General features: G+C 39.8%; 1 protein-coding gene and 1 long non-coding RNA gene across 2 annotated transcripts in view; one reads left to right on the forward strand and one right to left on the reverse strand.

Moving 5' to 3' along the window:
- The window catches only part of hcn4l (hyperpolarization activated cyclic nucleotide-gated potassium channel 4l), a 29435-nt gene extending 20457 nt beyond the window's left edge, over window positions 1-8978 (forward strand). The window contains exons 7-8 of the mRNA XM_058767389.1: window positions 1504-1668; window positions 5278-8978. Of these exons, the coding sequence (XP_058623372.1) occupies window positions 1504-1668; window positions 5278-6827 (1715 nt within the window). The 3' untranslated portion in view covers window positions 6828-8978. The remainder of the gene's footprint in view (window positions 1-1503; window positions 1669-5277) is intronic.
- Window positions 1-10677, reverse strand: part of LOC131534492 (uncharacterized) — a 28150-nt gene extending 17473 nt beyond the window's left edge. The window contains exon 1 of the long non-coding RNA XR_009269361.1: window positions 10617-10677. This is a non-coding gene — a long non-coding RNA (uncharacterized LOC131534492). The remainder of the gene's footprint in view (window positions 1-10616) is intronic.
- Window positions 10678-11646: the final 969 nt, after the last annotated feature.

Genomic DNA, 11646 nt, shown 5'->3' on the forward strand with positions numbered 1-11646 from the left:
TCTGGCCGTGACGACTAGACAGAGAGAAAAAGAGAATGAGAATAATCTCTACAGCCTCCTCTACACCTCTCTTTCCCAAACAACACCACTTTATCTTTCAGGTTCTTGAAGGTCAAAAAGCACCTTGTTTATCCCCATTGTATTCTTATTTTTCAGTACCCATCATTAATATCAGCTGCACACATGCAAGCATGAAAAAATATCTTGATAATTTCTAAAGTGTTATAACCTGTTATAATTGGAATACAACACTTAAAGACTGTCACACAACCAAAGTTCTACTGTTTAAGATGGCTATTTCATTGATCGTTAGGTAGTAAGAAGGACCATTTTAACAATGTCCTTACTACCTCTCTGGGCCTTGAACGTATCAGTCGCGCTGCTGTCTGTGGAGGGTCAGAAAGCCCTTGAATTTCATCAAAAATATCTTAATTTGTGTTCTGAAGATGAACGAAGGCCTTACGAATTTGGAACAACATGAGGGTGAGCAATTAATGGCAGAATTTTCATTTTTGGGTGAACTATCCCTTTAAATAAATGTTCTTACTAACTAACCGATCAATGAAATAGCTGTCTTGAGCAGTAAAACTTTGTTTCAGTGACAGTCTGACTGCCCAAATGAACCTGAGCACATGTGTTATCCAATCAGAATTCAAATCAGTTTCGATCAGAATAGATTTTGAATTAGGTTTATTAATAAGTGTCATTGCTTGTTATAAGACATTACTAGTTTTATGCTGAAAACAAGAAAAAACTGTGGTTTATGCAATTCAGTGGTGAAGCTTTGTGGGAGTTGTCAAACAATGCTTTGCAGCTTTAACTGTACAATTTCCATAAAGTTGTACAGAGAATCATGCAAATTCACTTCTTCAGTGTTTAAAAATGGTATGAACTAGTCAGTGAACTTTTGGGAAAACAGTAAAACTGTATTTCTTAGGTGCGAAGGCGAGATACTGACTGGGAACACCCAATTACCACATTAGTGTTGACAGTCCCCTGTGTCCTCTCCTCAGACCTCCTGCTTGTCTGTCGCTTAGAAATTTCCTCTGCATTTGAGATAGAGCTTTTACTCTGTGATCTGACTGGACAGATGATGGCTGAGTACAACTCTAAGCTGTCAAAATGGTATTTTAATGCTCTGAGTACAGATTAAAAAAGACCATTCAAAAAAGCAACCTCAAAGTATATAAAGTCTGAGTCACTGCATTTACAGCAAGTATATTTAATTCATGGTTTCCACTATTGTGAATTTATGCACATATTAATAGTGCTGGAGTGCTCTAAATTTAGGCTGAAGAAACATTGATGTTTAATGCTCAGATACTAGGGTATACCCATTCATACATTCATTTATTTACGCTTCATTCTGTTATTTATATACATAAACGTACATATATAAACTTGTAAATATGTTCTTTCCACATGGTTGCTCTTACAAGAAGAGTAGGATACATGTTCTTCCCATGTGGCTTTCAATTTGCTCATGTTGCAAAACGTCCACAGAGATCTGTTTGCTGACTCGAGGCAGAAGAACAGCCAGCGTACGAGCAGACACATACTGTCGTCTGTACTCGCTCTCTGTGGACCATTTCAACGAGGTGTTGGAGGAGTACCCCATGATGCGACGCGCCTTTGAGACCGTAGCCCTCGATCGGCTTGACCGCATAGGTGAGAGCTGTCAGTTCAATAGGCTTGTTTTTCACAGCTGCTCTGAGATGTCCTTGAAGAGTGGAGAGTTTAAGTTTAAGTGGTCGCATCTTGTCCCTTTATTTTATTGTACTTTTTTCAGTTTGAAATCAGCATGAATTGCAGTTTGAAACTCTTTTTACTTTCATAATGTGATGTATTATAATTGAAACAGTATATTTAATGAGAAAATTTTGTCTATTGGTTAACTTTAATCAAACAACCGCTGTGAAATTTTTTTAATTACCCCATGATTTACTCACCCTCAAGCCATCCCAGGTGTATATGACTTTCTTCTTTCAGACAAATACAGTCGGAGTTATATTAAAAAATGTCCTGGTTCTTTCAAGCTTTATAATCGCAGTGAATGGTGGTCGAGATTTTGAAGCTCAAAAAAGTGCATCAATCCATCATAAGAAGTGCTCCACACAGCTCCGGGGGGTTAATAAAGGCCTTCTGAAGCAAATCGATACATTTGTGTAAGAAAAATATTCATATTTAAAACTTTATAAACCATGTCGCGTAACTGTTGTACGCGTTTTCAGGAGAGAGGGATCTCACCAGATGACAGGCGTAGCGTAGCGTAGCTCCGGTGAGACGAGCACGGAAACGCAGAGGAGAGAGCAAAACAAAACAGCAGTCACGAATTAGAAGTACAAAACCAGGATTTGTAAAGAAAAATGTCAGAGGATTTCGATATAAACCTTTGCTGTAAACAAAACTTGGTGTGAATGCAGCCTGTTAAAGCTGCCACTGTCTATGATCTCATCAGTAATAATCAAACAGCAATAATGCTGAGGAAAAAAAGAAAAACCCTTAACTATTGTCTGTAAACGTTCGGATACTTAAAGAACACTTATTTTAAATAAGTTTTTTTTTTTTTTTTTTAAAGTAGCCTGCTTATATATAAAAAAATAAATAAAGTAAATTTTGCACAAAATAAATTTGATATAAAATCTACATGAAAATGTAGCCGTGTGCAGTAATATTGAAAACTGAGAATGTGACACATTGTGATATTGAGTTGATAAAGATAATCGTAATTGAATTGAATCATGAAACCAGTGATGATTCACACCCCTGTTTTTAAGATGGCAGTACTGATACACAGAGATTCCAACTATAAACAAAAAGCATAGAAACTGCAATTTTGGTTAAAATGTAAAGTTGTAAAGATGTATTTTAACAGCAGAAGAATTGATTGGGGAAAAAATGTAGATCAAGAATTGTTTTGGAATCGGATCGTGACTCCCAGAATTGGAATCGGATTGGATCGTGAAGTGCCTGAATATTCCAACCCCTATTTTTCTTACACAAACGCACCAATTTGCATTTGATGGCCTTTATTAACCCCCCAAAGCCGTGTGGAGCACTTTTTATGATGGATGGCCGCACTTTATTTTGTTTCAAAATCTTGACCACCATTCACTGCCATTATAAAGCTTGGAAGAGCCAGGACATTTTTTTATATAATTCAGATTGTATTTGTCTGAAAGAAGAATGTCATATACACCTAGGATGACTTGAGGGTGAGTAAATCATGGGGTAATTAAAATTTTTGGGTGGACTATCCCTTTAAGTCAGGGGTGTCCAAACCCGCTCCTGGAGGGCCACTTTCCTGCAGAGTTTAGCTCCAGCACACCCACCTGGAAGTTTCTGATGACCCTAAAGCCACTGATTGGCTCATTCGGGTGTGTTTTATTGGGGTTGGAGCTACAGTTTGCCGGAAGGTGGCTTTCCTGGAGCAGGATTGAACACCCCCAGCTTAAGTGATGTCCATGGAAAAGGAAAGGCAAAAAAAAAAATGTTTGATCCCCTGCTGATTTTGTACGTTTGCCCACTGACAAAGAAATTATCAGTCTATAATTTTAATGGTAGGTTTATTTGAACAGTGAAAGACAGAATAACAAAAAAATCCAGAAAAACGCATTTCAAAAAATTTATAAATTGATTTGCATTTGCACAGTGAAAGAAGTATTTGACCCCTTCGCAAAACATGACTTAGTACTTGGTGGCAAAACCTTGTTGGCAATCACCTTGTTGGTCAGAAATTTCTTGTAGTTGGTCACCAGGTTTGCACACATCTCAGGAGGGATTTTGTAAAACTCCTCTTTGCAGATCCTCTCCAGGTTTCGAGGCTGACGTTTGGCAACTCGAATCTTCAGCTCCCTCCACAGATTTTCTATGGGATTAAGGTCTGGAGACTGGCTAGGCCACTCCAGGACCTTAATGTGCTTCTTCTTGAGCCACTCCTTTGTTGCCTTGGCCATGTGTTTTGGGTCATTGTCATGCTGGAATACCCATCCACGACCCATTTTCAATACCCTGGCTGGCTTCAACACCCTGGCCCTGACGGTACATGGCCCCGTCCATCGTCCCTTTGATGCGGTACAGTCCTGTCCCCTTAGCAGAAAAATACCCCCAAAGCATAATGTTTCCATCTCCATGTTTGACGGTGGGGATGGTGTTCTTGGGGTCATAGGCAGCATTCCTCCTCCTCCAAACACGGCGAGTTGAGTTGATGCCAAAGAGCTGGATTTTGGTCTCATCTGACCACAACACTTTCACCCAGTCTCTCCTCTGAATCATTGGCAAACTTCAGGCAGGCTGTACATGTGCTTTCTTGAGCAGGGGACCTTGTGGGCGCTGCAGGATTTCAGTCCTTCACAACGTAGTTTGTTACCAATTGTTTTCTTGGTGACTATGGTCCCAGCTGCCTTGAGATCATTGACAAGATCCTCCCATGTAGTTCTGGGCTGATTCCTCACCGTTCTCATGATCATTGAAACTCCACGAGGTGAGATCTTGCATGGAGCCACAGTCCAAGGGAGATTGACAGTTATTTTGCGTTTCTTCCATTTACGAATAATCGCACCAACTGTTGTTACCTTCTCACCAAGCTGCTTGGCGATGGTCTTGTAGTCCATTCCAGCCTTGTGTAGGTCTACAATCTTGTCCCTGACATCCTTGGACAGCTCTTTGGTCTTGGCCATGGTGGAGAGTTTGGAATCTGATTGATTCATTGCTTCTGTGGACAGGTGTCTTTTATACAGGTAACAAACTGAGATTAGGAGAACTCCCTTTAAGAGAGTGCTCCTAACCTCAGCTCTTTACCTGTATAAAAGACACCTGGGAGCCAGAAATCTTGCTGATTGACAGGGGATCAAATCATTATTTTACTCATTAAAATGCAAATCAATTTATAACTTTTTTGAAATGCGTTTTTCTGGATTTTTTTGTTGTTATTCTGTCTCTCACTGTTCAAATAAACCTAGGATTAAAATTATAGACTGATCATTTCTTTGTCAGTGGGCAAAAGTACAAAATCAGCAGAGGATCAAATAATTTTTTCCCCACTATATGTAGTTAACAATAAGACCGTAAATTTGGTCAGTTTTGATTTTAATGTTGATAAGGCATGTAAGGTTAATATTTTACTCATTGAAATAATTTGTTTAACAGCATCATTTAAAATCAAACAAACATGGTAATTTTCCAAGCCTTACATGTTGACATGTTTAAAGCTTGAATCAAAATACATTCTTGAGCTTATTATCCATGCATTTCTGTCTTCCTTTTATGTCCTCACAGGAAAACGGAACTCTGTACTCCAGCACAAGGTCCAACGGGATCTCAATTCCGGAGTTCTGAACTACCAAGAAAATGAGATCATCCAGCAGATTGTACAGCATGACAGGGATATGGCTCATTGTGCCCACCTCATGCAGACACCTCCTCCAGCTCCTCACCCAGCACCAACTCCATCTTCCCACACCCCCGTCATCTGGGCACCTCTTATTCAGGCTCCTCTACAAGCTGCGGCAGCCACCACTTCAGTCGCCATTGCCCTAACTCGCCACCCCCATCTGCCCCATACACTCTTCCGACCCCCTGTCCCGCTGCTTGGCTCTCTAAAAGACCAACCAGGATATGTAAAAAGGTTCCAAACTGCACTTTCGGGTGCTGCTGCATTTGGTGGCTCCTCCTCAACCAGCTCGCAGTTCAGCTCTTGTATAGAGACCCCAATTCTGGACACACTCAGGACCGAGAGATCATCTACCTCCACACCTCCGCCACCGTCCTCCAGCTCTCTGCCATCCACCATCACAACAACAGTCACCACCACCACCTCCAACATCACAGAGTCTTCCTTCTACCCCTATAGACCCCTTGCCTCCCATGGGTCCAAAGACTTCAGTATTGCCCAGCTTCATTCTCAACCAAAACTTCCTCAGGCCTCTTTCCCCGGCATTGCTGCATCACTTCCTGGGTTCTTCCAACATGGAGCAATTGGAGGAGAGGCTGTCCAGCTTGCAGTTCCCGCTGTGTCCACCCTTACTCCTTTGATTGCGCATTCAGTAAGTCCCATCCTGACCCAACTGCATTCAGCTCAGCCAAATCCTCAACAAACAAAACCAATTCAAGATTTGAATAAAGTTGCAAGGACAGCCTCTCAGTCTCCTATAACAGTGTCCCCTGTCCGCCCCAGGAGCATAATTGAACAAGTCCCGAGTCCAACAAGTGTCCTGTCCCAACACGCTCAGATTGGTCTACAGTCCGATGTTCTTTCCCAGCTTTCCCAAGAACCATCTGCTCTTGCTTCCCTTGCACAATATGGGTCCGGAAATGCGTCCCCATGTAGCACACCTTCAGCCTGGAGCCCAACATGCCAGAGTCCTACAGTGGAGAAGATGAGAATATCCGTGCACAGCCACCCTGCTAGCATCTCTGGATCCCAAAGCTCACTCCTAACCCCTCAGACACTCTTACCACCACCACCTCAACCAAGAGAAAGGGGCGGATCTCTAGTTGACCTACCTTCCCAAGACTTAAGCACCATTTCCATGTCTCTCCCCACACCGGGACTACCTGAAAAGTCCAAGCCGGTTGGAAGAGGACCACAACCACCGGACTTATCCCATCACAGAGGATCTGCTTCAGGTTACTCACCGCTCCCGTCGCCCCCTCCCCTTATGAAACCATTTAGCTCAATACCCGGTCACTTTGTCCTATCAAGACAAACATCCAAGTTGTCCATAACTCAGACTGGGTCCTCAGGTGGGTCACCAGCCCATGGAACTAGTGACAGGTCCACCCCTGGGACTCCAAGCTTGCACTCCAAACTCCCATCGAACTTGTGAGAATGGATTGCACCCTCCTACGATGAGTGAGCAACGTTTTTTAATACGTCAAAGACACTGACATTTCTCACCAGAGAAGGAGGGTGTATGTTCATCGACTTGGATTTCTATCCGTCCAATGACTTCCCTATTTGTAATGCCAAAAGAAGGAATGGACTAACAAAACTGACAGAAGAATGAAGGTGTGACTTAAATTTGTCTTCCAAGTTCTGTCAGTAATTTTTGCAATATTATTGTCTGATGATAAGACTATATAGGGATATGCAAATTATGACTTCCAAAAAACAAACAAAAAAAACAAAAAAGTTACTTCAAAGTAATAATTCTAAAGGACGTACGTATGTTTGTGATTGTGTGTGTGTGTGCGCGAGCGATTGCTATTGTCATGTTATAATAGTGTGCTCTTTTTAAAGGAGGGAATTATGCTGGGTCAGGGAAGCAAAGCTACATTCGTCGCACTTCATCAGTCGGGCATCATCTGTCACTGTGAAAGAACACGCCGTACAGGTCTCTCTGGGCAGGTGGCACAGATACTATATACACAAAGGTGCACAGAAACGTTCACACATGCACAAACAAACCTAGCCCTCAACATCCCAATTATCTAGACCTAGTATGATCTTTCTGCTAGACCTTGACCCCATACATACCTCCTTGCTGACGAAGAGGTACTGCTCAGTATCTATGGCCTTTCCTTTTTGTAACAATACTGCCTTAGTGTCTGGACACCAGGGAACGACACCCTCACTTCCACAACAGAACCGAGAATATTAAGAATCTTTTGCAATCATTTTGTATGTGCTTTGTATGTTAACTTGTGCAGTACTTAAGCAATAAAACTGTATGCTTGGTTTTTGTACTTGCACAGAGGTTGAACTGTAAATTGCAGCTTTCTTCCTGTCAAACAAAAGATACTGGGTGATTGTGACAATGGCAACGACACTACTAATATGACGCAGTTATAAAAAAGCCCACTGCAGTTACCAAAGCTTATGAGTTAAGACCTGTAATTACAAAGTCAAATTTGAATTTGGGTTTGTATGTTTCATTTCTGTTTTGCTTCTGTTCAAATGCACATTTTGTATAATGCAGTAAGCCTATACCCCACAATTTGCATGAGGTTATATATGCTTTCTGCTTGTGCAATACATGTTTTGGTTAGTATGTATTATATTTCATATCTGTGAAATTAAACATTTTTAACCATTTAAAATGTATTTCAGCAGAGGTACAGCAGACTAAAATAATAAAAACAACTCTGCTAACACAATAGTTAGCCTAGCACATGTTATGATATGCCATATGTGGCTGGTGGTAAAAGGAGGAATAGTATTTTTCTAAGTGTCCTTCCTTTTGAGCAAAGCTTACACAGGTGTATCATGAAAATTCCCTGCTTTGGCCCAGGTTATTATATACTGTATAATTTATATGATTTTACATTTCATGTCTATGTATATATCTATTTATTGTGTATGTGTTTGTTTTGTTAATATATATTCATAATTTAAATATATAATGTCATCATCAGTCTGCAGATACTGTCATTATGCATCACTCGGTCCTTCCACTCTCTATTCTCTTCCATTCTTGCAATATGCATTTGATTATCATATAATTATTTTCATTTTCAGACCCTGATTTTTTCCAAGTTAACATCATTCCCTGCGTTGAAGTCGGATAAATTGCAAGGCAAAATGCACATGAGAGTGTTATACGTGATGTTGAATATTAATGAGTTAAATATCAAAGCATCAAAGAGCTTTTCGTTAGTATTACAGAGCACACAATACATTACACTGTAATATTTCTCTTTTTCAGGTCTGAGTGTGTGTGTATGCGTGTTTTACTGTGCGTCTATGTTGTAGCATTTTATAATATTCTGTGCATTTATTATTTATCATAACCAAAGTGAGGTATCATTAATGATTGTTATACAGTAGCATTTTTAACCCCATCAACATAATTACAGAGAAGTATTGGTGGCTTATTTGTTCATAAAGGATGCTCATTCCTTTCTGGTGTTTGAGAATTGAAATAATCCAAGACAGAATTTATGGTCACCGCATGGCAAAATGGTTAAGCCATATATGGCATATCCACGATGGACAAGTTACATCATTATGCATCAGTCTACAGTGCACTTTCAGTTCATCAAAAAAAAAAAAATTGTTCTTCCATCGTAACCAACGTCCCGGAATATGTCCCCTTCAGAACTCATTGACATATTAGTGCAATATTTTCACATGGAATATGAACAACTGCCATTAGTTATTATTTGTTAATTTTTTTGAGTTGGAAGATGACCAGACTTGCCATATTTGGTCAGTGTTTCACTGTATCATGATTATAATAATGATAATTATGGTAACAATATGTAATATGACTAACATGCTTCAGATTCAAAATATTACAGAATATAATGTTCATCATGAATACTGAATAATCATGTATGTACGAATATTCATGAGTATAGCTATGATATTTCATTTGAACTATGTTAATCGATAAATGTAAAAAATTAAATTTTATTGTTTTTCTTTGTTAAGTCTGTGTTATGTCATTTATTTCTCTCTGACCAGGAAGCATACCCATATTTTATTAGATTTCTATTAGCGTTGTTACCACATTATTTTTTTTTTACTGATATTAAATACAACAAACACTACCCAAAAATGAAAACGGGCTAAAAATTAACCATCCAAGATGGAGATTTGGAGAAATTTAGCATTACATCACTTGCTCACCAATGGATCCTCTGCAGTGGATGGGCGCCGTCAAAATTATAGTCCAAACAGCTGATAAAAACATTTCAGTATTTCACAAATGATCTATGATTCCAGTCCAATTAACATCTTGTGTTTGTAAAACACAAATCCATCATTAAGGCATTTTAACTCTTTAGAGCTGCTTTGGTCTGTTTTGGCTTGTAAAAGGTGGTTGATTTCTACATATTTCTCTCCATTCACAAGACATTAACTGATGAACTGGAGTCGTGTGGATTATTGTGATGTTTTTATCAGCTGCTTGGACGGCACCCATTCACTCCATTGGTGAGAATTTCTCAAAATCTGTTCCTACAAAGACTAATTAATCTATATCAAGGATGGCCTGAGGGTTAGTAAATTTTCAGCAAATTTTCATTTTGGATAAACTGTTGCTTTAATGTAACATCACGCGTGGACATATTCGTTATTGTATTATACAATTTACTACCATTAGGCTGTAATAAACATATTGGTTTGCAGCACAAAATAAACAGTACAGTAGTTTTATGTCAGGTATTCTCCCACAACAGCTAATAAATCGGAAGTCTCGCATACTCGCAGGAAATTGCTTACTTCTGCACCTTACTTCAATAAGGTGAATATTGATAGCCTATATTTTAATTATATTTCATTACAATTCATATGAATAAATTAAACGCAATTATTGTGACTCTATCAAAATGTTAAATCGTTTGACAGCCCTATTTTGCATTTCTAGCATTCATACATCATCTCGAGGAGCACATGGCTTCTGTAACACTGCCACAGAAGGAGAGCATCACAAGGTCGCGTCCTTGAAAATCCAATGCACTCAGTTCTCCCGTTTATTGAGCCTTGATTCCAGCGCTTCTGACACTCGATGTAGCTCCAGCGGGGAACTGAGATAGCATCGTTCACTTCCCTGAGACAGTAGTGGATCACTGTCCTGCTCTCCATCCCCCACTACACCGCACTGTTTAACCCCTATCAGTATCATCGCGAAAGAGCATCTAATCTGTATGTTTCGCTCAGATCTAGCGCTCACCAGAGAAGTATCTCCTCCGTGTGGTGGAACCAAGCAGAGATTTCTTGTTGACAGAATACACACCAAAGGCTGAAATGATGTTTATGGCAGCTATTATACTTTGTCTCCGCACTGGAGCTGGTGCTTCGTAAGAACTCCACTCATTGCGGCTTGATGTCAGCGAGCCCTGCTGGCGAATCAAAGCCTGGCTAAGCCTCACCCTATTTGCATACAAATTGACCAGCTGATCCCTGTCACTCTGACAATGCAGCCAAGGTACACCCAGACTGCAAGCCCTGCTAATTACAGCGTGATCCCGTTATATTAATGCCAAATGGATCCCTAGTCTGGAATGAAACCTGATGCTCTGAAGTTTCCCCTTATTGTCGGCCCTTGTAAAACTTTGAAAAGTTACCCAGTATGTTATGAATTTTAATTGCGCATCAGGACTTGCTGACTCACTCTGCACCCGAGCGGCTCCTGCACAGAAGATGAGAAGTTTTTATTTAGGTCCGTGCTTTTTTTCTTTTCTTTTTTTCTTCATTTTCTCTCAGTACCCTCCTCCCGGAGGAATATTCAGGGTATTTTCATTGTGTCATTTCGCTATCCAAATGAATTAAATAAATAAAATGAATAAATTATGAACGTTTGCCTTTTGGTTTTTAATAACGTGCAATGCAGTGCCTTGGATGTCCAATTACACACTGACCCCTAGTGGTCTGTTTAAAACATCAATTTATTATTAAATTATCTTAAACTCTCAAGGGGTAATTTTGAATATAACAGCTAATTGACTACAGACCTCGAAGGCAAAACAGAGCTTTCTAATTCAAGCTATTAAATGTGCGTAATGCTAAGCACGTAGCATAGCCTACATTCATCATTTTTTCTGAAAATATTCGAATTTCTTAGCATCAGGAGTTATTTAGAAGTTTAAACACAGAGCAATGACATTGGACTGACCTAATTATCGAGATTATGTATTTTCAATGTAGTCCACGGGGTGGCGTTATTGTGTTGTTTGCCTTTGACAATATATGAAAACAAACGA

This window comes from Onychostoma macrolepis, chromosome 25 (assembly GCF_012432095.1).
Source record: "Onychostoma macrolepis isolate SWU-2019 chromosome 25, ASM1243209v1, whole genome shotgun sequence".
In the NCBI taxonomy this organism is placed as follows: domain Eukaryota; kingdom Metazoa; phylum Chordata; class Actinopteri; order Cypriniformes; family Cyprinidae; genus Onychostoma; species Onychostoma macrolepis.